This window comes from Toxotes jaculatrix, chromosome 6 (genome assembly GCF_017976425.1).
Source record: "Toxotes jaculatrix isolate fToxJac2 chromosome 6, fToxJac2.pri, whole genome shotgun sequence".
In the NCBI taxonomy this organism is placed as follows: Eukaryota; Metazoa; Chordata; class Actinopteri; family Toxotidae; genus Toxotes; species Toxotes jaculatrix.
This window is the reverse complement of record NC_054399.1, coordinates 9325865-9350727: the sequence shown is the minus strand read 5'-3', so window position 1 is coordinate 9350727 and position 24863 is coordinate 9325865. Positions and strand designations below refer to the sequence as shown.

Sequence of the window (24863 nt, the reverse complement as noted above, 5' to 3'; positions counted from 1 at the left end):
TAGCATTTAGCTTAAAGCACTGGCTGCTATGCTACAGTCCCACAGAGCTGCTAGCATGGCTGTACACATATTTTATAACAGTTGTTGTTAGGAACCATAATGCCATATAGTTTATATTTTTGCTGAAGCTCTGAACCCTGTTTTCTTAAATACATAATATTATCAATGTAAATGAAAATAAAAAGCTAATTTTGTGGGTCACAGGGTGAAACCTGGGTTAGTTTCAGTTAGTAATCTAAGGCATTGTATGACAACAGAGAAACAAGAAACATTTAAAAAATTAAACAGAGGCACACAAAGTAAGGTTTTGCCTTCTTAGTGATCCACTATTTTAATTTAAATCAAATGGTTTTATCATAGAATCCATACACTTATTTTTACAAACTGTTCTCAGATTACATTTGACCTATGATTGTCTCTGAGCACAGTTTCTGGCCACAAGAATTTCCTCCACCAGGGGTAGCCAAAAACACAATAATGAGAATCAGCGTTCAATTCCTGAGCCATTTATTTGTCACATTTTTCATAAGCTGTCCATCAAAAATGTTGAGCTTCTCTTCTGTGAGAAAAAAACCTTTTCACTTAAATAACAACAAGCATCAAAACTAAAGGCAAACCTCTTGCTGAGCATAAAAGTGGCACAAAGTCATAAGAGCTTTCAATTAAACTGTATATACCTCATCACTTTCATATTTATGCACATTTCCTCTAAAACAATCAACACCAAAGAGCATAAAGCAACTGTACATTCAGTTCTTCACAGCATTCACAAACTTTCTTCACAGTACCTTTTCACCAAACAATACAATCAAATCGGTGATTAGCTTGCAATATATTTTTCCAGTCAAAATATAACAAAATCAAATTACATTATTAGTTGATAGTATAATGCAGAAATCACAGACAGGCATACTGATGTTAAAGCAAACTGTTATGACCAACAACAAAATCTTTTCTAATGCTCTTGAAACTTCTCAGTAATTAAAAAAATTGATCCAACTTAAGAAAACAAATCTTAAAATGGAAAAACAGGAACCTTTAACGGAGGAAAAAATAAACAAAAATGATCTTTTTTGACATTTCCTTCTTAGTTAGGGTAACTGAATAATTGATTTGAGGGGGTAAAAAAATGACGTATTACTGCTGGTATTATTCTTAAATTAGTGTAAATCAGTACAGTCCTGTGCCCATAGTTTAAAAGCAATCGCACCAAACAAATACAAGTAATGTTTTGCTATAACATATATAAGAATGCATTAGGTGTATAACGTTTTACCAAGTCACTTGAAATATATCAGCCTCAAAATAATAAGTAGCAAAGATTCATTTCCCCACCACAGTCTAGAGTTTTGTGCAAGCAAACTTAAATAACAAAAAAATCAACTTAAATAAACTTAAATATCGGCTCTAAAACAACTGAATGATTGATTTATTTACATCCTGTTGATATGTTCCATTGAATATTTGTGTGTAGAAGGTCCATGTCTAAAAGTCTTGTTAGAGGTAGTCATGATGTATGAGTATGAGAAAAAACAACTATTTGCAATGAAGTGTCAGGTCATGCAACAGAAATAACCGAGTGATGAAAATTTACATTTTCACAAAACTGGAAATGGGATGGTGTTTCTCTCTAGTAATACTATATTCTATCTGATGCTGGTAGGAAGTTATATGAGTGTCTGAGTGTATGGATCATAAATCATGAAAATCTTTGAAAACTTAATGAACCTGAAAATGTTTCGAAAATGACTTTCAGCATTGTTTGAGATATTGAGCTTTTCAAAATGCCCCCAAATAACTGGCATTGAATCAGGTTGTCAGCTGTGGATATGTAATTGTTCCTAAAGAGTATGTCTGCTTATTTCCTGTCACCAAGCAGCCCCAGGCCAGGCCTTGTATTGCCCTGTTTCCAAGACAATGTTTTGTATTTGAGGGTAAGATGAGAGTTTACGACACTCTGGAAACCCTGAGCACTGGCTGAGTCGACACAAAACAGTTTTTTTTTCTAAAACCTTCCTTGCACCATTGCAAGGGAACCATCTAGCTAAAATACTTCTGGTACACAAAGCCCTTTTCGGTGTAGTTTATGTTTTCACATTGTGGTCTCACTGTTGTGGTGGTTGAGAGAGTCATTTTCCTGGCAGATAAGCTGGTAGGGCTTCTCATTCTCCTCGATTACAGAGTTGCACACCTCAGCCTCCTGATTCTGCAGCTCTCCACGGGAAAGGTGCTCCACAATGCCAGCCCCGAGCGAGTCACCCAACACGTTGGTGGTGGTACGCAAGCGGTCCCTGGGGTGACAAGAAAGAGAGGCAGTTGGATAAAAACAGAAAAAAGAGATGGAAAGCTGAGACATAGAGAAAGAAAATATTATTATATATCTGCAACAAAACCACTCACAGCTCAAATTTAGAAAATGTGCCTCTAAACAGGCTTTCTAATCTGTCACTCTGCATTATGCATCAATAACCTTTGTAGTGGTGGGACCTCTGGGCTCTCTGAAGCTTTACTATGACATTTAGGCTGGCAGAGCCACAAAACAGTACACAGACCAATCCCCAACAAGCTGACATTTAGTGGGAACTCACAAGAACCAATCCACAGCGATGATCAGTGTTATGTCCTCTGTGGGCAGTCCCACCGATGTCAATACAATTACCATGGTAACCAGGCCAGCCTGAGGGATGCCTGCTGCTCCGATGCTGGCAGCAGTTGCTGTGATACTGAGTGGGAGGTGGGAGGGATGGAGAGGCGAGTGAAGACATTTAATAAAGGGAAACAAACAAACAGTACATGTGCATTCCTGGTGGGAGTAATAGAGTGATAAAGGCACATGAGGCATAATAAAATTATGTAAATTCAACCCCAGCTGAGTTTTACACATGTTGTCAAGAATATCCAATATATTAGTACGATATGCTTACATGAAATACAATTTGTATGACCCTTTCATCTACACATAAAAACACTTCAGGGGGAGGCCTTAATCAAATGTATATGGCCATGACAGTGAAGGCACCATCACTGCTAGCTAGGTTAGCCTTAACCTTATGACAATCCAGTACCTGTTGACAAGAGAATCTGACCCTGTACTCCTTGACAGCAAGAACAGTTAAGAGCACTGTTAATATAAACACTCTTGAAAATCAGTTTTTCTGGACTGAAATCAGTCTTGTTTGACACATATAAGCTTATCAGCATGGAACAGTTTTTTTTTGTACTTTAGTCAAGAAAAAGAAAAAGAAAAACTGCCAAACATAAAACTAGCGTTACCTGATGGTGAGAATCTGGCCAAAGTTTAGGTCCATGTCATTGACTTGAGCGATAAAGATGGCTGCCACAGCCTCATAGAGCGCGGTGCCATCCATGTTGATGGTGGCTCCCACAGGGAGGACGAAACGTGTCACTCTTTTATCCACATGGTTGTTCTCCTCCAGACAGCGGAAGGTGATGGGCAGGGTAGCAGAGCTGGAGCAGGTGGAGAGAGAAACGTTTATTTAATATATTTAAGATAATATCTTTGCACAGACATGTTCCTTATTACATCATACATTTTATTTATTATGCACTTACACATGACATGATACAGTAGTGTTTATTATATTACATAATGTCTCTGTTTTTACTTTATATATATGCCTGCAAACAGTACAGACAAGTGTAGCGAACACCAGTGTAGGCAGGATGCAGGACAGAGGATGAGACTCACCTGGATGAGGTTCCCAGAGCTGTGATGAGCGCCTGCAGCAGACCACCAATGAAGCTATAGGGGTTCCTCCTGGTCACCAGGAAGTAAAGCAGTGGCAGGACAAAGAGGCCATGGATGAGCAGACCCACAATCACCGACACAGTGTACATCCCCAGCTGACCGCCCACCTCTGCCAGATCCTTCATCTCCACAATCTTCCCGGCAATCAGGAACAGGATGCCCACTGGAGCGTACCTGGTGAAGTGATTCAGAAGGGATGAATGAATACAGAGGAAAATGGACATAAAGAGGCAGACAGGCTGTGCATTTAGTAGCCAACTCAAACCAACAGGAGATATACAACTACTTTTTGAATTTCTTTGTACTTAGATTTTACAGTTTTGTAAAAATAATTTAGGGAACATTACTGCCCGTGACTTTAGCGCGTCATGTCAAATATAAAATTTTCTTAATATACCATAATAATGCATTGTGCTCAGAAGAATTACAGTGTTTCACAAGCAGGAAATTTAAACTACATAAGCCTGCCACACCAGACATCGCAGAAAAAGAAACCTTAAACAGTGACATATGAAGAAATGTGTTTTACTTGTTGAGTTGGAGATAAGTCTTTACTGACCAGATGATGATGGCCACCAGCCTCATGATGGCTTCATTAAGGCAGTCAAAGAAATCCCTGAGGGCCTGGCCCTGCTGCTTCATGTTCCCAATGACCAGGCCGAAGCACATGGAGAAGACCACCAGACCCAGAGCGTTCACTCCACCAGAGGAGCCAGACACAGGGACAGTCTCCTCCACTGTCTCCTGTCATAGAAAAGGGAAGCATTGTACACATCACAGAACACAATGGGTTTTTTTCTTTTTCATAACAGTTAAAGTGTACATACATTGCAATATTTTAATTACTTTTCATACCACTTAGATCTATACGATCCATAAATAATCATGTTTTTGTTTTCTTCAGAGGACGTGTCTACCACCCACCTGTACGGTGTGTAGCACCCTGCTGAGGTTCACACTCAGGTTAGATGCTGTCACGTTGAGAGAGTCGGTGAGGTTCAGGGTCACTGTCACATTCCTTGTGTGAACAATCTTCTTGTACACAGTTTTATACTGTAAGAGAGAGAGCATGAACTAAAATGGTGCATTGATTCTGTTTGGGTCTGAAAGTCATATGGGTCACATGCTTTTGTGTCTTTGATGTATTCGCTTTGTAGTCGGTTGAGCTAGTTTAGTAGATCGATTATGGAAGTTTGGATTATGGAAGATCGATTATGGAAAATTGAAAAAAGTTGGCCTCACCTGCTTGAAACAGGCTTCTACCAGATTGGGTGGAAACATGTTCCTGTGAAAAATGAAAAATGTTAATCAATAACCATTTGATAACCTTAAGAGATTTCATTGAGAATGTGTCAAGTGTTTTTATCAGATAAAATTCACTGGCTATACAACTTTTTGAGGATACAAACTCTTTAAAGGAATTGTTTGTCATTTTGGCACTTTTATTTGATTTATTGCCTAGAGTTGGATAAGAACACTGATGCCATATTTCATATCTGTAAAGTTTAAAATTATTACGTTTGGTTTGAGTCGTCATGTGCCAGACTGTTTCTTGGCTGATGCTAAGCTAAGCTAACTGGCTTCTAGATGTAACCTGATAATTAACTTGGATCTGAGAGTGGAACCAATCTTCTCATCTCACTCTCAGCATTTCCTACAACTTTAAATTTGGTTGATAGAAAATTGTGTGCAGGTGAACACACTCAAAACAGCTGGATACAGTAACAACACGTGTGTGTAATTTCACAAATTAGTAAAGTTTCCAAGTATTTGTTACCTGATCAGATCCAGAAAAGCATCAGCAGCCTGAACTGGTTCAATGTTTCCACTGTTGGCCACAGGACTGTCTCTGCTGCCTTTCCCCGGCCGAATGATTATCACAATGACAATACCAATGAACACAGCAATCAGGGTGGTCACCATGTAGTAGACCACTGCTCGAACACCCATTTTACCTGATGCTTTGCTGTCCAAGGAGGAAATACCTGAGACAAAGGACATTCATTTTAGAATTTGACCGATTTGCTGCAAGTTTGCTTGTTAATTTAATTTGAAATACAACTTGTAATTAAATTAAATGAATGAAACTAAGTGGAAAGCTTAAAATCAAACAAGATAAGCAACATTTGTGTAAAACTATACTTGTTATCAACCTAAATCACAAAATAGGGCTGAAATAGAGCAAAGATCTTTCTAAATGATAGCCCAGGAAATTCCCCAAATGAAAATCTGGTTTAGGGTCTTATCACTAATCTACTGTAATCTACACTCAGAGGGAGCATTTAGTGTTTGTTTTTCAGCGCTCGTTCAAAGCCAACCTGTGACCAGACTGGAGACGATGAGAGGCAGCACCAGCATCTGTAGCATCCTCATTAGGAGCTCCCCAGGAAAGGCAAAGTACTTGATCTCCCTCAGGGACAGGTTGTGGGGGCGTAGAGCAAAGCCCAGGATTACACCTGAATAGATTTGCACGCACACACATACACATACACATACACATACACATACACATACACACACACACACACACACACAAAGGCAAATAAAGTGAACTGTCTGCAGAGAAAACAGTGTTAAACCTCCACCGGGCTTCCCTCTGCACTCACCCAGAGCCACAGCGGCAACAGTGAACAGAACAAACAGGTTCCTCTTGAGGAAACCTTTGACACTGTCCCTGCTGATGGACCTCATCCTCTCCTTCATGCTGCTCGCTCTCCTCTCCATTGCCCTGCGTAAGCGCCTCCTTAAGTCTCCTCTCTCTGGCAGGGGGGGTTTGTCTGTGTCCTCGTTCAGGAAAAGACTGGCACTATTAGGGGGCTTCTCGTTCATAATCAGCTCCAGCACCTGGTCCAGGAGGCAGGTCTCATGGGAAACTAGTCAGGGACAGGATGACATAATTTGTCACATATTATAATTATCTCATAGACGGGATGGCACTTCCAAAACTACATTTTGAATATCCCCTAAATGGAAATGACCCATATTTACACACATTGCTATTGTCCAACAGGCAGAAAGCCTCAGTTCCCCAAAACAAATAATGGAAAAGTACTGAGTGTAAAGAGGGGGGAAGGTGAAATCATTGAATCACTGAAACTTTTAAAATTGCAAATCAAAACCAAACACAGCAGTGACACAATAATTAGTGTTAACATGATACTGAAGGTGTGGACTATGTAACACAGGACGGAACCTAATACATAGTGACTGATGCATGCTGGCTGGGACATAGTGGGCTTAGTCGTTTGTTTTTTGTTTGTTTTTTTTAAATACCCAGAAAGTAAATGCCACCTTTTTCATGTGAATTGCTCCAATTTAGTGCTAAAATGATTAGCTGACAGACAAAACATTAATTGAGAAAAATTTGGATAAGTCATTACTAAGCAAAATGGATGTTCAGTTCACTTATATAATTTCAAATAAAATATTGTTTAAATTTTTAACAGTTGGTTGGAGACTTCACTTTCAGCTCTGGGAAATTGCAATGAACATTATGTACTATTTTCTGATAGATTTAAAGTTTAAAAGATTCATTGATTAACTGAAAAAAATAATCGACAGATTAAATTATTAAATAAATAATTACAGAATTAGTTGCAGCTCTACTCCAATCTGAAATCAACTGAACCAGGATTTGATAGTCCGTTACAGACTTGAAGCAGGTCATTACTCAATCAGGGTTGTGAGCCAGAAATGGAGGGAAAATTGCTCATCAGTTACGATATAAATGTCCCATTTCTCCATTTTAATTTATACTGTAATAAATAAAATATATAATTACAGTACTTGATATTACATGTACTTAAAAGTAAAAGCACTTGTTTATGGTGTCATATTGTACAACACCGATGGTAATTTTGTTTGAGTTGTTAAGATTATGCATTAACTCTTGTTCTGATTTTGCAAAGACCACGCACAGTGTGTATCTAAACACAATTTATCGAGAAACTGGTCCTGTTGTTGATCCTCTACAACTCACAAGGCTAAATGAAAACAAAGAACCTTTCAATTATACTGCATGACCTCGAATATGTGTAGTGTGGTTTTGGTTGCCTAATTACACAACTAAGGCTGTATTAACTGCCTGTTTGTACCATAGAGAGTAAGTAAATTACACCTCTGTGTATCTAAATCTTTACTCTAATCTTTCCTTTATATGTATAAATAGATAAGACCTGTAACAACACTATAAAACTTCAAAATATTGAGCCTCTGTTGTCTTACCGTGTTTCCCTCTGCTGAAAACAAAAAGCAGTCTGTATGTAGCACGTGGCAGTTGGTTTTACTTCTCCTTATCTATCTAGGCTACGGTGTTTCCTCTGAATCACCCTCTGCAAACAGACTTGAAGTCCCACACTTAAAAAACAATACAGCCGACCTCTTCACTCACTTCTCCTTTATATCCAGAATAATCCCTCTGCGCTCCAACACCTTTGTTTTTTATTTTTCCCGGGGGATAAACACTTACCATATGATCTTCAAAGACTTCATCTCTGCTGTTTGCATCATTCTCATCTATTGATTTTCTTTTGTCTATTGTTCTGAGGTTCACATTTATCCATTACATCCAGTGTAAAGGACCCATTGTTGAGCTGGCTGTGGGATGACCCTAGATAATCAAGGCCATTATTTAGCTTGGTGTCAGATGCAGAATAATCAGCTCTCACACAGCATTGTTCAACCTTACTGCCTATAGTGTGCGAATAGTGTGTGTGTGTGTGTGTGTGTGTGTGTGTGTGTGTGTGTGTGTGTGTGTGTGTGTGTGTGTGTGTGTGTGTGTGTGTGTGTGTGTGTGTGTGTGTGTGTGAGTAACTGAAGAACTAGAGGAAACATCTGATAAAATATGCCACAGTCACAATGTTTTACAACAAGTCTGAAGGAGTCAGAGTGCTGCTTATCCTATTTCACCATTTCTGAGTGCTGAATGTGTGCAAGCAGATGAAGAGGCAGATTAAATAATACACTTGTTCACTGCTGGTTTCTATAGTTCTACATTAGCAGTGAAATGGACTACCACTTATGACAGACAAAAACTGTACCACTGTGCTCTGTGCATGTTCAGTGCAAATCAGTGTCCAAGCCATATATGAAGCATCAGTTTCCATATATGATTCACAAATGCTTCTTTTCAGCTGCTCTTTGTTGGCGGCACTCTGTTGCTCTCCCTTTCTGCTTTAAAATATTCCAAAGGTGTTCCACAGGAGTAGAGGAGATGCTGGGCCAGGTCATAGTTTTCACTTTTTTTTTCCTCCTTTAAAAACTTAAGTGTGATTTTTGCAATGTGTTTGGGATTACTGTCATGCTGAAAAATTCCTCTCCTGCCAATTTTCTGGAGACTTTTCATTCAGTATTTGTGTGGACAAAATTGCATTCATATTGCCACCTACAAATGTCAACTCCCTACACCTGTTAAACTAGTGCAGTCCCAAATCAGTAGACTCCCACGTCTATACGTCGGAACTGTGCAAGTCACTGTGGTTGTCCTGGTCAGGTCCACACCAAACTTGCTGGAGCTCATCTAAAGATCTAAACAAATTTATTTTGCTTTCATCTGACCAAAGAATCAGCCCTCTTTTCATGCTCTCTGGCAAATTTAATCTTGCAGCTTTGTGCCATTTTGTGAGCAACTGTTCTCGTCTTGGACGCAGTCCATAGAGGATGACTTCATGCCATGTCCTTCTCACTGTCTGCTCAGTCACTGAAGCATCAGTTTCCATAAGCCACGTGCCAATTCAGAAGCACTTACCCTTCTGTTTTTCCAACGCAAAGCTGCGTAAATAGCAAATTGTGTGTGCAGTAAATTGTTTTATGATGTTTGCCACTGAGTTGCATTTGAGCAACTGTTACTCCAGTGTCCTGACAAAGCAACTACCTAACTTCCAGCCTAAAGCCGCCAGCTATGACTAAACTGTTCAGTTCTGGTCAAGTTACAGTCAGCTCTCTTCTGTCTGACAACCCAAACATCCACCATTAGATGAGCAGGAAAACGATGATAAACAGTTAAACATTAAGCTAAAAGCAAGGAAATTAGGGTCTATAACAGTAATGGAAAGCACCATTAATCCTGAGATGGTTAACAAGCTTTTTTTTTGTACAGATAGTGGGCAAAAAAGTACAAATAAAAATTCTTAACACTACACCAGAAACTGTTGCAGCACTAAACACTGGTAAGTATTTTAAAATTGAACTCAGTGTCATTAGCACCTGATATACAGTGGGTAGAAGTGCATGTAGCTTGTAAGGCACGGCACAGTTTACACCTCAGTAGAAAGTCACTTCAGACTAACGTGTTAAATATACTTGGACACAGGGATCCCATCTCAAGCTACTGCACATGCGTTGTTAATACTGCTAGTGTTTTCTATTTTTCTACACCACAGTAAAGTCACTCTAAAAATCTTCTCATACCAACGTATGCACATTTTATGCACAAATTACTTTTTAACCAACACCACGAATCAAAAATTGTTCCTTTGAAATCAAAATGGGTACATGTTGTACTTTGTCATAAATGTACCACAATAGCAAGAATCTGTCAGTAAAATTTCAAATTCTGTCCTGATTAATTATAATATCCATTATTCTCTTCATAATCACATAAAATACATACAGTCACAAGAAGCTTCTGAGCTCTGCAAACTCCAGCAAGCTGCTCACTGGTTACTCACCACTCATGGTTTACAGTCTGGCTCAAACAGTCCGATTCAAAGTCAGGTAGCACTCTCAGCCTCACAAGTGTAGACAAGAGATTCAGAGTGTGCGAGAGTGTCCAGAGATGAGTGGTACAATGACAGGACGTCTCACTGCTCGGCTCTCATAAGCAGACAGACATGAAAAAGCCTGTCATATGATCTGACCTTCTCACACCTCCACACACACACACACACACACACACACACACACACACACACACACACACACACACACACACACACACACACACATGTGCACTCACACACACATGCACTGTCCAGCCAACCTTTTGTAGTCCATGACAAGTCCATCAAAGCCAGATCCATCCATCTACAGTAGTTTCCACTCTGCAGCCTCAATTAAATCTCTTTACACTACAGATCCACTTCCCTGAACACTTTGCACTTTGCACTTCATGTGATCATACATCAAATGTGCACAACAAAATACCTGACCGATATCTTTGGATTTTAAATGACACTCCACCAATGAAAACAAGCTTATTTATCATAAAGGGTACTGCTCCGCCTGTGCAAATAACTGTATATTGTCTTTATCCAGAAATTAAACCCTGAGGGTGCCATTAGGGTTATCTCCACTTGGCCTTGGATACTTCAGATCTTTACCAGTGCTGTGGCGAAAGGTGTGGGCAAAACCAGTCAGTGAGAGTCTAATGAAAGACACTACTGAGTTGCAATACAGACACTGTACATTCCAGATTTTTAGATTTTGGCCGATGCTAGGAACTAAAGCTTGATTTATCGATGTGTTTAGTCGATGGGGCTTTGGTAGTGATTTCAAGAGATGAAATCCTGAGCTGAACTAAAAACCAAAACCTACGGCATAGGTATCTTTGGTGGGCCATCTGTGAACCACCTGGTATCCACCCATTCATATATACAGAATCCAACAGTGGAGACATGAGAGAATTAAATTAATTGTGAATTAATCCTTGAAAAATACGCTGACACCACTCACCACCTCACAGGTACTCAAAATATTGCCAACTGAGTAGTCCGACATAGGCAAGTTAAGAAAGATTCAGTTTTATACAAATGTCCTTAGGGCTGATGGGCGTGACGGCCCGGCAACAACCTGTCGCTCACAGAGTTCCTATTTCATCCTAGATGAAAATATTTTTTGAAGAAAACAGAGGAAAAGCTGATCATTGTACTCAACAGCCTCCCAGTTGTCTATGAAATAACTGTAATGGGTTTGAAGGAACTGAACAAGAAAAACTGCATGGAAACACACTGCCTGGGGAATGAGCTACTTTGTCACGCACCATTATAGTAGAAACAAGAGAAAATGTTGTCCAATTGGAGCTGTGTATGTAAATTATACCAACCTTAAACACGCCCACACGCTTAAGGATTTGGTGGAGGAAAGAGATATGAGTGAGCAGGGGGTTAAAGTCAAGATAATGTGGACGTTTCTTTTTAAAATCTCGGAAGTTGCCCATCAATGCCAATTTGCTGATGTACACCTTTAATTTATACTATCACAACCCTGAGAGCATCAAAATGATCATAATGTCATGATAGATGCATAAATGGATGGATAGATAGCTCGCTCTCCTTACAAATACATTATTACATTACATTCTCTCTTGCATTACTTTTAGGAAACTGGCTGCAAAAGAAATATAAAAGATGAAGTCTGATACCCTGTTTCTGCCTTTGAATGTGTCACGCTGACACGAAGCGACAGATCCTCTCCTCTTTCTGAAGACGCTGCAAAACAGGGATTAAAACTTCACACTCTTCAACACAACTTTCGCTTGAACCGTGTCAGACTTCTGCAAAAAAGAAAAAAAAAAGTGACAACAGTTACTCAATTTAAATAATCAGCCGGCGACAAAAGACAAGTTAATCCCAAAGAGAATCTTATACCCACCTCTGTCTGTCCAGGACGCTCCTCACGCCGTCATGCGGATGTCTTTCTCTCCACCACGCAGCCGATTATGAACTAGTGTTGCCCACACACTGTATCTCCCCTCATCATCTTCACCGTTATCTCCCGTTTTTTACTATCAAGCGGTTTGCGCTTGTCCATGAAGCCTCCGGAGGAGAGAAGGAGCGCCTGGGAGGTCTGCGTGGGAGGAGTAGAGGTTAAGAACCCTTCAAGAAGAGGAAAAAATACTAATGAAGATAAACCACCTGCTGCCCATCCACAACAATGAAGCCTGTGTGAAATACTCTCCGTTTAATACACTTGTAGCTTAATGGATTTCACAATTGGATAAATGTCACATGTCGAGAGAAGTAGTTTTTTTTAATAATAGCGTGATTGCTTCACCATATGATGAGGCTACAAACATCCATTTTGCTTATTAAACACTGAATTTGGGTCCTGAAGAAGCCTATAGTATAAATACCCAGCAGTCATTGCTATGACAACATGCATCTGCTCATTGCTCAGGGTCTGCCATGGACCACTCTGGGGAGCTCATGTATTTGTAACCCTCTGGCATCCAGCTGCCCAGCTTTTCCACTCTCACACCCACTCATCATGTTCATATTCACAAAAGTTACATTGATATGCATGCAGCCGTTTTTTTTTTTTTACTAACAGTCATTTTCAAGTTGCCCATCGTGAACAGGAAATGGTGCTACAGTCACAGATTACATACAGGTACCTAGGAGTGGGTTTTCACACAAAGAAAAAAAGAAACAAAGAGGAAGAAAATATATTTTAAACTCTGAAGCAATGTCCCTGTGGGTTTTGAGGGATACAGATTTCCTCAAGTATTTTGAAACTGGACATCTGGAAACCACAGTTATTGAATGAACATAAGTCATGAATGTTTTTCAGAATACAATAGCACATTGAACAAGAGTCAGGATACTGTACATATTTAAACTTAAATTTCCTCAAAAGTTTCTTCTGCTCTGGACCTTATGGCTGTGTGGCATGGTCCTCCTCAGCTGATGGGACTTGATGACCAAGTTGTCATGGAATAGTTTCTCTGAGCACCTCAGGGACTTCTCATCCATTCTGGCTCAAATGTTTCGATTGAAAGTTCATTGTTATCCTAGGAAACAGTGGACACAAACTCAGCTCTGTCCACAGTGACAGAATTAATCAAACTGCAAGGTCCTTTTTTTTCTCCTGTTTTTGCTTTTTTGCTGCCTAACAAGTGAATTTCCCCACTGTGGGATCAATTAAGTGCTATCTTATCTTATTTAGTAGTCATACCAAACAGTTTTTGTCAGCAGATAAGGTTTAGCCTGTTGTCTTTATGCCAACATGGAGAAGAAGTCCTTAAAGTGCTCAGCAAAGTGAAAGCTAAAACATCAACATTTTAGTGACAATTGAACAACAAGTGGAGGTCCTGAGAGGTGATTGAAAGCTCCAGATAGCTGCTAAATGTTTGCTGCTGCTGTTTCCAAGGTAAAGATTGAACTTTCAGTCTCAGGTGTTATTCAGATTTACATATCTGGTATTTTTGGAAACTCTGAGATCTCTTAAACTGCTCTTCCTGTTTTTACCAGAATGAATACACATAGGTAACCTCTGCATGCCCATACATACATTTTCTACAGACATGCAGCAAACCACTTCTCCAGCCATTTATTGCTCCTAACATGAGGATGAATCTGATGCTGTGGACTTCCCTCTGGTTCCAATCTGGTGTAGGACCAAAGTGATGGGAGCAGATTGCATTGCCATGGCAACACAATTATCCTGCCATAACGTGGGAGGCATGGATCATGTATGATCCATGTTTAGATAGTGTAATTATTCACCCGCCTGCAGGAAGGAACATTTATCTCTGTCTTTTCTCTTAGCGGGTAGAAATTGCATTCTTTTGGTACAACATTACAACCAGTTAATTTAATCATCTGCTTTTTGGGGATTTGTAAAATGTTTTAATAAGTGTAAAATTAAATGAATTAAATATATTTAAATAGACTTGGGTTACCTCGTTATCAAACATAATTAATTAAGTCAGTTTTAGGGCCATGGCAACAAAATTATGATGACTAAATTTGTAAATGCCGATTAAATTATAGCATGCGGCACCTCCGGTAATGAAGCTGGCTGCTCATTGCTCCCACTTATAGCTGTCCATTAGTTACCTAGCAACACGCAATGTGTTAATGTTGGGGTTTTGGTGAGAGTAAACTCACACTGTGAGTCTGAGCACTGGCTGAGATTGTATTTGTGCAACCACTTTATTGTCTCATAACATGGTATAATAGTATGATGATGCCCAGGCAAGTGGAATGGAGCCTGCTTCCCTCTGTCCCAGGAATAAGAATAAAAATAACACACACACACACACACACACTTTCCTCATCAATTATTTCTCAAAGGGGGGATTGTAGCTTAGTGTTGCCCTGAATCGACCCTCTGTCATGATGTGACACAAACCAGGTATTTTAAGACTTAAAGAAGAATTGCACAGCAAATCCTGGCTTTGTCCCTTAGAAAACAGAAAACTCACTGATAGTAAATTACTCTACTCACCATCTGACATCAGGTGACTAATAATTAACATGATCTCTACACCTACAATAAATATGGTGTGGTATGCTCAAGAAGAAACTATTTGATAGTCAAGTCCAGTGCTTTGATAGCCATGAATGGGAAATGTAATGTGTTATTTGTATGTTTTAACTGTAATTCAATTTAAGAAATGTGCCGTGGTGCTTTTTCAAAAAACAACACCGACGTGAACATGCACAGCACATTAAAATAAAACTTTCTCACAAGGTTTTGTTTTTAAATAGTTGCTTTCTGCAAACAGTTTTCTCATTTTGATGCACCACGGAAAGTTTTATTCCCCGATTGCTCAGTTCAAAGGCCAGTGATTGGTTCCAGACTCACATATTAAAGAGATGAAAGTAGAGAAAGCTCTGTGTATCAAAATGCCTTGGTAAACACAGAAAGGTCAGGGAATAGATTCTTGGCTTTGAAATGTCAGCTGATTACTTTATAACCGGCAATGTGAAGCTATTGGAAGGGCCTGTAAGATAAAAAGGCTTTGGAGTGTGGTGAGGAGAGGGATAAAAAAAAAAAAAAAAAAAGATTGGTACTTCAGATCATATAACATTGGTGCTTTATCAGCAAAAGGTAAAGAGGCAGATTTCATTTTCAGTCTTTTTCATAGAATAAACTGTATACAGTCAAATGCTGAACATTTGTGTTCTGCTGGCAGCTGACATACAAAATCTGGAGGCGGATAGACATAACGCAAATAGAAAATACTGTAAGTGATCTGTCTTACATTACACTCATTTATAAATGTACCACTGTAAAGAAATGATTAAAAAAACATCAATTTAATATTTTAACTCCTTAGAAAACATTATGAAACATGTTTTGGGCAGACTGTACCTTTAACATCCATTCATTGCGATATCAGGATATTGCTGCCTCCCCACTGCATGATTACTTTACCAGTAATAATGCTGTTTTTTTTTTTTCTTCACAAGAAAATGTTCATTTTGGATTGAAAACTACAGATCAAATTGGTCTATAAAACCCATACAAAACATAATTTTTATATCACCAGAATAACAAAAAAAAAGCCAATAAGATCTTCCAGATATAAGGTTAGTAGTGTAAAATCAATTTCAGTACTGTAAATTTTCAAAACCAAAATATTGTTAACAGTTAATATTAAATCACTCATCTGCAATGTTACGTAGTGCATGACAGAGGCACTAAATCATTGTGCTGCGGAAACAACAGAGGAATGGTTAAATAGAACATATGAACAAATAGCTATGATTAAACGTAGTGGTTTTAAGTATTCATTTAAAGCAGCTGCATACACTCCGAGTTATCAAAAAACATTCACTCCTGCTGGGTTGAGGTTTGCAGTTTCGACTTGGACTTGGACTGCTCATTGACAATAAACAGGTTCAAAACATTTTACGGTTTGACACAATCTGAATGTAGCTGACTCCAGTGTGAAACTACTGGGTTTGGTTCCATCAGAACAGAATTTTACCAACTTTCTCTTGCTAAACCCGATAAAGGTGATTAAGCGAACGGACTGAAACTGATGTGACATGGTATCATCTGAAAGTAGGTCCAGCTTGTGGAATATTGTTTATATGGGACTTAGAAGTAACTTGGAAGAAACTGTGTTGTTTCTTTAGCAGACGCAGAGAGACAGGATGCTACTTTCCTACACGTTATAGACGTCAACAAAAAACAAGATAAATACAATGGAAATATACATCAGTGAAGGGATAAGTGGTGGAGAAACATTATTATAAAAGTGTATACTGTGTATTTAAAAAAAAATGCTTTACATATTTTCATCACTTAATAGTGACTTAGCTTTCACTTTGGCAGTTGATACTATAATCTTAATTGGAATGACAGCATTAATTAAATGAGATGAAATGCTGATCATAAAGGATGTAATAAACAGCAATGAGCTTTCTGTATTTTTTCCAGTCCTTCAAACCTTTCTTTGGTCAGTTGTACGCAAAAAGGATGATAGATGCGTTTCGAAAAAAACCCAAAAAACATCCTACACATTGCATAAAGAGAGACGACGACTGATTACCACAGAACTCCTATAAGCTATGGTTTGAGAATATTTTTTCCAAATATCTACTAAATGGGAGAAAATCAAGAATGTTCTACTACACTATTTAGACACCAATACCCAAGCACTTTATGAAACAAAACTAATTTCAGTCCCTTGTTGTTCAGATAAACAGGAATTATGGAAATTCCCATAAATATCTACATAAACTATTCATCTTTCGTGACCCTAAACAATACTTACAATACATACAGCGACATTTTAAATGAGCAAAAACGTTGATTCCCAAAAAATCAGTCAAAATGGATGATGTGGGTTTGGGAGAGCTTCCTGTAAAAAGGTTGACAAGCATTGTTGTTTTTCCGCTTACAATTCATATGATAACTGGACACCAACAGTGGGTTTAAAGACTTTTTGCTAAGAAAGAAATTTCAGTATTCCATATTCTCACTGTGAATTCTGCCCTGTAGAGCTGAGAAGGTTTTGGAGTGCTGCACATTTCTGATAGTGCCTTGCTTATTGCCATAAGTTACTTCTCTATCACTCTATCAGATATATATGGACATTACAAAGACTTAGAAAAAGTAAAGCAGAGAGCTCTGAGATGAGTTTGAGTGTTTATGGAAAGGAAGAGCATCCCCTCTCACTGTCAAAGGACTGATCAGAATGAGTAAGAACTAACTTATGCAGGATCAGGCATCTGGATATGTCTGATGTGGGTAGTGTGGTTTTTTTTTTTTTGCATTAACAGGTTATAAAGTTCATGGTGCAACCATCATCTGGGAGCTCAGTACATGAGTGTGTTCAGTCCTTTGCGATTGCATTAGCAGTGTAGTGCCACAATATTACTGTTTATAGGAATGGCCCATAGATTTTTTGACAGCTTCCTCCAATGACTTTCTGGTTACCAGTAGTCGCACCACATCCTCCTTCTTTTTTGTTAGTCTTTTACGAGCCTGGTCATGGGTCATCATGGTCACATCCCAGCCGTTCACCTGGGAGGAAGAAAAGAATTTTGTTTGAGGAAAGCTGGAGCCATTTTCTCAAACACAAGTTAAAAACACATTGACAGTAGGACAAGCTGAGCACTGCTCCAACCTGACACTCTGGTGTCCACATAGTGCCATCTTGTGGATTTAGACCAAAGCTGCATTTCACTACACACCTGCATTATTTTGTCTCCCTTCCTCAAGCCTGCCTTGTCTGCTGGTCCTCCTGGTGTTATCCTGGTCACATAGACACCCTGTGGACAACACAGACACATTCACTGTTTCATATAGAGCCGCACAGTATAACCAATGCAGACAATCTAAAAACCTCAAACTAAGAAGATACAGAAAACGGCACAAGACAAATATGAAATAATGACATTTAACAAATACAAAGTAAATACAAAATAACTAACACATAAGAGATACTCTAGTCTAGTTAAGTCTCTCTGCTACTTTGACCGTTAAATTAACTGCAATTCTATTTCATTCAATCAGTAGCACAAGTTAATTATGCTGCTGATGAGGTGGAACTAAAGCGCAGTCATAATTTGAGGGAATTTTCAGGGCAAGGAACTGGTCACTGACAGTACATTCGAACTGAATAGTGTATTAGTGTAAGAGCAATCAATATTCATGATTACAGTACTACCAGAGGTGATTATAGAGTCTCTCGGGGACCTAGGCAAAAATTCACAAGGGGCCCTCCAACCAGCGACATTAACAAAAAAAATGTGAAAACATTTTTATTTCAAAAGAGCACATTGGCAACTTTTCAAAATAAGAATATGAACATTAAAAACGTGCAAATTAAAAGCATCATACAAAGATACAGTTTTCAGTATCATAAAAGCACAAAGCCTTCTCGACACATATGGAAAATACAAGAACATACACACCACTAGAACACAATAACTTCCATAAATGCACCTAAGAAGTACAAATTTCTTGCATATAAATTATATAATGTAGCATTATCATTTTATAACTAAAAAAAAGTATTTGTTGTTTTCATTTTTAGCCTGCTAGCTAAGCAACCAAGTCATTACAGGTAGACAACTTGGTCACATCAGGACCAGTAGAGCAGGACACACTAAGCTGCTCTGAGCTAAATTAACAACTGTTGGAGAGGAGACAGGCTCCAAGGCTGTTCTTTTTTAGAGTGGTTCAGAGTATGGAGGTGTACCGATTAAAAAACACGCCAGACGTCCAGTTGAGTTAGTCTATTTATTTCTGTGCATCCTTAAATGTGTGTATGTGTGTGTGTGTGTGTGTGTGTGTGTGTGTGTGTGTGTGTGTGTGTGTGCGTGTGTGTGAATGAGTGTGCGTGGTCTGAAACGGCAATACAGAATGAACAGTAAGTATAAGGTGCAATACAATTCAATATTTAAAATAAAACACATGTGCAAGGACTGTAAACGCAAACGAAACATGTCAGCGTTACGAACATGTAGCCTCTTACGGCTCACAGGCTAACTTAGCCGTTAGCAACAGGCTACTAAGCAATGAAAACAACGCTTAATGTAAAATATTACACCCACCTTTGAGAAGGTACGCACTATAACAATACAGGGACACACACTGGAGGTTGACAGGCAACGCCGCTAATTTATAACAGCCGCACAAGCAAAGGAAAAATAATCCAGCGTCCGTATTTCGCCGTACACCCGCGATCAAGGTGCATTCATGGTCAGTTGGGAAATTACAACTTCAGGTGCATTCAATGAAAATGGGAAAGGTAAGTGAACAAACAAATACAAATACAACTGTATGTAAATTGGCTTTCTAACAACTTTATTATACCCTACATCAGCTTACACCATCCTGCTTTCTTTTCTCCTCTTCCTCTTTTTTCTTCTTTCTTTTTTTTGTTGCCAGTTGGATAACATCTCTTCATTTTCTCAATGCCGCTCTCACCTGCTTGTTTACATTAGACGCACCCTACTTGCTGCCAGAGTGAGAGGTGGGGTGGGACCTCTGTGACAGCCTATCACTGCCCACTTCTGGCCTGGGGCCCCAAGCATTTGCCTGCCTTGCCTGTTGGCAAGCAGCGCTCCTGAGTACTACAAGTGGCTTCTAATACCCAGTATGTAAACAAATAATAGCCCTGGACTGGTCGCCAGTCAATTGCAGGGTTGACACACAAAGACAGACATTATCAATATTGCTGATGATAATTATTTTTTAATAATCAATGAATTGTTTGGTCTATAAAATGAAAAAGTGGTAGGATGTGACTTTTGTGTAAACCTGCAGTCTTTCTTGCTGTGATCTCAGTTAGGTAGGTCTGGCTGTTCCCACCTCAGGCCACAGGCGATGAGTTCTGGCTTGTCTTTCAGGTATATCTCATTACTAAGTCCTGCTCTGATAGCACTGTACTTCAACAGAGACAGGGGTGTGATCAGGAACAGAAAAGAAGTCAGTTATTGAGTTTTACCACATTATTAATCAACTGATACCTCTGTGTCCCAAAAAAGACCCTGAAATCCAGGGAACAGTCACATCCCAGAATCAGCTTTACTGCTGCCTCTGTCTGATGTGAACTAAAAACCACAACTTCGGTTATCAGCTAAATTCTACTTTCTGTGCTTTGCTGTATGTAAGACTGGTCAGAAATTCAGCATTACCACCGTGTCAATGTCCCTTGGATAAGAAATTTAAAGTTAGACTTGATCATCTTTCCATCCAACTGTAACATGACAAAAATTCTCATATTGAAATATCATGTCTCTCTAAACAAGGAAAATGGTTAATTTTACTAATGACATTAAATAAGATTAAATATAAATATTTCTTCATTGAAACAAATACTACAAACCACATCTTAATGTAGAGAGATGCTGTCAAAGGTTTCTGTGAACCCGACTCCTTGAACATTCTTGTAGCAGTACAGAGAAGTTCCTTTCCGAGTGAACTTTGTCCGTCTAACCAATCAGAGAAGGCCAAAGTCAGGGGCTAGAGATCACAGCTGCTAGTCAGTACATGAACGTGCTTTTGGTCTACAACAACTCCTCTCACTCTGAGGCTTAAACCTAGTACTAGCTGCTAGAACATGCTCCTGAGTCTTGCATTAGCTGAAACAGCAAACACAACAAGGATGTCGGCAAAGTGCTGCGTGGAGTGTTATGGAGCAGGGAGAGGAAGGAGTGGGAGAAGAGGAGTGGTTTGCTTTTGAGTCTTAAGCAAGACCTAGCTCGATTTCCAGAACTTGCTTTTTGTAGGCTTTAACTATGATGACAACTTTTTTTTAAATTTCTAACTTTTTGCCATGCAATTTTGTAATTTTGATCTGTGTGCCAAATTTATCACATATCAGTTATGTCTTGATGAATATAGAAATATTAATTCTGGCCCTGTGACCCACTCCTAATAATAGTAAAAAATTATTATTAGTACTAGTAGTAGTAGCAGTAGTAGTATTACATTACATAAAACAAAGACACATCTATAAAATCTAAAAGTAGAAACCTCTAACCATTTGTGCGGCATAAAATTACAATACATAAAGAGCTGACACACACACACACACACACACACACACTTACCTTGTCAGTTTTGTCCTCAGAGAAGGGGTTCTGCAAAGGGTCCTGGTCTATGCCTCCTCCGATGCTGAAGCCCAGGATTAGATGTTCTCCCTCCCGCAACTTCTGGATCTCAATTCGTTCCTGTTTGACAGAAGAAAAACACATTTAGATTTGTCCTTGCAGCTCCTAACCAGTCAATATCAGTGACTAGTCCCTGATCATGGAGACAGTGGGTACTGGATTCTGGCTTACTGGCAGCATTATTGTGTCAGAAATCTGAACCACTAGTCTATCAGTGCTGCATAACTGAGTCAAAGTTGTCTGTACACTGTCAACAAAACAAGTTCCTGTACATTACTGTTCCTATTGATTAAAAACACTCCAGTTTGCATAACAGTTAGATGTAATAGTCCAACATAAAACCATTGCTCTCCTTCACAGTCCACTGCAACTACGACTCTGCAGTTTCTAATACAAAATTGCATGTTTTTCAAGTAAACTGATCATTCTGGATGCACTCATGGGGTATCTGAAATTAATCGGTAACTGTGACAGTAACGTAATGCGTGTAAATTTAACAGGCCATGTTTGTAAAGCATCATGAAGCGCAGCAGTATTCAAAATACTGTGCAAGAGCAGAGGAAAATGTTTCACATTTTTATCTAATTTTAACCTGTCTCACAGGATGGCAGCCAAGTTACCATCCTGTAAGACAATGAAGCACTGATTTATTCACCACCAACATATTTTACTCAATTTCAGCACATGACAAATGGTGGATATCAGAGTCTGCCCCCCGGTAACTGAAATCTACATAGGGGCACAGAGACTTGATTAGTTCAGCCCTACCCTTCACAATGACAAGCAGCGGCATGATCCTGAAACCAGACAGATGGATGACTCTAACAGTAGGACTTGTCACTCCTCTACACAAAGGGCGCCTGTGTGTGGGATGAAGAATAACCAGGCAGTCTCTCAGTTGTGTGGGTAATACAGTGAAGTCTGGAGCTCTGTTATTACTGAGTCAGTCAGTCAGAACTTCCTGGAAACTACAACACATTTCTCTCTCCCAATCAAAGGAGGTTTATCCTATAAGAGGACACAATTACATATTAATATTTAAGACTCTTTCTGCATGTAGACTGAGAGGGAACAATGACTAAACTGCTGATGGTGATAAAATCCTGCTTCTCTGTGTATGGTTTGACTCCACTTTCTAATGCTGAAGATACAGTAGAGTGAAATAAGCATCTGACACAAAAACTGAAGCAGGTTATAAAGTGTAAACATTTGGAGTTTTAACAGGAAGAAGTAGATATCACTTCACTGACATTAAAGTGTCTCTGGCTGGAAGAATTAACAAAATTAAATCTGTGACTAATGTAGATTAAACATTGACCAAGGTTTACTTCAGGGATCAATTGACATAACATTAATCGGTTAGTCAATTAACTGATTAGATTAATGACAGAAACTAAACCGGCAATAGTTCCTGTTAACTGATCCATTCTCAATTACCAAGCAAAAATGCCAACTCTTCTCTGGCTCTGACTTCTTAATTTGCCGCTCTGCGTTATTGTTAATTCAGTATCTTTGGGTTTTAGACTACTGGTCGAACAAAACAAACAAAAACAATCAATTTAATAATTTCACCTTGGGCGTTGTGAAACTGTGACAACTTTCTCACTACTGTCTGACAACACAATTAATTGACAAAAATATAATATCCCGCAGCATTTCAATCTAGCGCAAAAAAAAATAAAATAAAAATAATTACTGACCAAACGTTTTTTGTACATGTTTTTTAAATATCAGCACTAAAGTCTACCAGGAAGACTGAATCACCCCAAGGCGACGCCCATCTGAGAGCAGATAAGTAGTTAAGAGAAGTTAAGATGTCAAAACACCCACAACCAAAATGTTACCTGTATCCACTTTCTATGCCCTATTTTTCCTGAAGGGTTTAACGAGTTATCGGTTTTACTAACTGACGTTTTGCGACATGAAAAACAGCGGTCAGGTGAGCCGCCGTCGTTTTCGGTGTGGTCCTCTGTTCCCACTGTCCTCGTTTTGGCTAAAGAAAGAAAGTAATGTTATAGTAATGTTAATATAGAAACTAGTGAGCTCACGGTAGCTAACGTTAACTAACACGAGTTAGTTCAGAGTTTGGCACCAACACGGCTTTTAACGCTAACACCAGAGCAGAAGCTGAACAATAGAGTCCAGCTGAATGTAAACCTCCCCACTCCCAAACTTACCACAACAGCCGTCACCGGGTTTCCTGGGACGTAAGCCATGGTGTTTCTAAGATGTTTGGGCTAAAAATATAATATGGAAACTCGCGAAAAAACAAACAAACAAATCTGCTGTTGTAAAGGTTAAAGATAAGGGTTTCAGCGTTGGGACAACTTCCGAGATCTCAACATGGGCAACTCAGCAGGCTGATCTTTGGCTGGAGACCAACGGCTTCCCACATGACGTCACTTCGCTTCCCAGCGGATCAGCTGTGCGCGTTTTGTATCACCTGGTTAGCCAGTGAGGGCGGTGTTTAGCGTCTGGCCTTTGCCCCACTACCTCTGTAAAGACATGCGTTGCAAATCAAACTCTCCGAGGGATTGTTGGTCCTCCTTGTGTCCCGGGGCCAAGCTGGGTGTTTTCCTTAAAAGGAAGTAACAACTGGTGACCTGCTTCGTGATGCTGCATATTTCATAACGGCTACTTGACAGATTATACTGCGAGTTAGCCTTTAAATATCCCTCCAGAAAAATTTAAAAAGACATAAAATGCTCTTCTTTGAATAGTTATTTATATCTGGTGGGATGTCATGTCATCATCTGCCGCTTATCTGGGTCCAGGCCCAGGTCACGGGGGCAACTGCCGGCCAGTCCACAATGCACCGAAGTATATCTGGTGGGATTTCTTCACAAAAGTTCAGTTAACCAGTTGAAGATTCTTAAAATTACATCTTCTTTCTCACTGAAAAATCCAGAATCCATGAACATGCTCATGTTTTTATTTTAAGAAGTTTAACGTCTCCTACCTCACAGAAAAGTCTCAGTGTATGTGGAGTACATTGGAGGCTTAAATGTGCATATAAGAGAACGTGTGATCATGCTCTCATGCTCACAGCAAGTAAGCTTGACTTGCAACTTTTACATTATTGTATAATAAAGGCTCTGAATACCACTGTGGTCTTTGGTAGCTGATGTGGTTTTCTGCCACTAGATGGTAGTCTATGATGAGTCAAGTGTTTGCAATTGGTATGGACTTTACAACCAAACACCATACTGTATGATCTGAACCACGGACACTGTCGATAGACTGAAATTGCTTGAGATTAATGAATTTTTGGAATACAATCATCACTGAATGAAAAC

The 24863-nt window shown here is 39.2% G+C and overlaps 2 protein-coding genes across 2 annotated transcripts; both read right to left on the bottom strand.

Annotated features, from left to right (window-relative positions):
- Positions 1 to 407: 407 nt before the first annotated feature.
- On the bottom strand, positions 408 to 8046 carry slc1a6 (solute carrier family 1 member 6). The gene is made up of 11 exons (XM_041040734.1): positions 7994 to 8046; positions 6376 to 6642; positions 6088 to 6225; positions 5547 to 5754; positions 5012 to 5054; positions 4694 to 4822; positions 4329 to 4513; positions 3710 to 3943; positions 3274 to 3468; positions 2589 to 2723; positions 408 to 2291 (listed from the first exon to the last, which is right to left on the bottom strand). The coding sequence occupies exons 2-11, from the start codon at positions 6596 to 6598 to the stop codon at positions 2093 to 2095; spliced, it is 1689 nt and encodes a 562-aa protein (XP_040896668.1). The 5' UTR covers positions 6599 to 6642; positions 7994 to 8046; the 3' UTR covers positions 408 to 2092.
- A 7786-nt stretch (positions 8047 to 15832) lies between these two features.
- Positions 15833 to 23953, bottom strand: tax1bp3 (Tax1 (human T-cell leukemia virus type I) binding protein 3). Its single transcript, XM_041040650.1, has 4 exons — positions 23745 to 23953; positions 21508 to 21627; positions 18139 to 18216; positions 15833 to 17968 (listed from the first exon to the last, which is right to left on the bottom strand). Exons 1-4 carry the CDS (start codon positions 23781 to 23783, stop codon positions 17819 to 17821), a joined length of 387 nt encoding a protein of 128 aa, XP_040896584.1. The 5' UTR covers positions 23784 to 23953; the 3' UTR covers positions 15833 to 17818.
- Positions 23954 to 24863: the final 910 nt, after the last annotated feature.

Excerpts from the sequence above, each read along its gene's own strand:
- slc1a6 (XM_041040734.1), bottom strand. The coding sequence starts at position 6,598 with ATGAACGAGAAGCCCCCTAATAGTGCCAGTCTTTTCCTGAACGAGGAC. Across the intron at positions 5,755-6,087 it reads CGTCTCCAGTCTGGTCACAG|GTATTTCCTCCTTGGACAGC; the intron begins GTTGGCTTTGAA and ends CCTTTGTCTCAG. Across the intron at positions 5,055-5,546 it reads GCTTTTCTGGATCTGATCAG|GAACATGTTTCCACCCAATC; the intron begins GTAACAAATACT and ends CATTTTTCACAG.
- tax1bp3 (XM_041040650.1), bottom strand. The coding sequence starts at position 23,783 with ATGGCTTACGTCCCAGGAAACCCGGTGACGGCTGTTGTG. Across the intron at positions 21,628-23,744 it reads ACCCGGTGACGGCTGTTGTG|GAACGAATTGAGATCCAGAA; the intron begins GTAAGTTTGGGA and ends TCTGTCAAACAG. Across the intron at positions 18,217-21,507 it reads CTGAGGACAAAACTGACAAG|GGTGTCTATGTGACCAGGAT; the intron begins GTAAGTGTGTGT and ends TGTTGTCCACAG.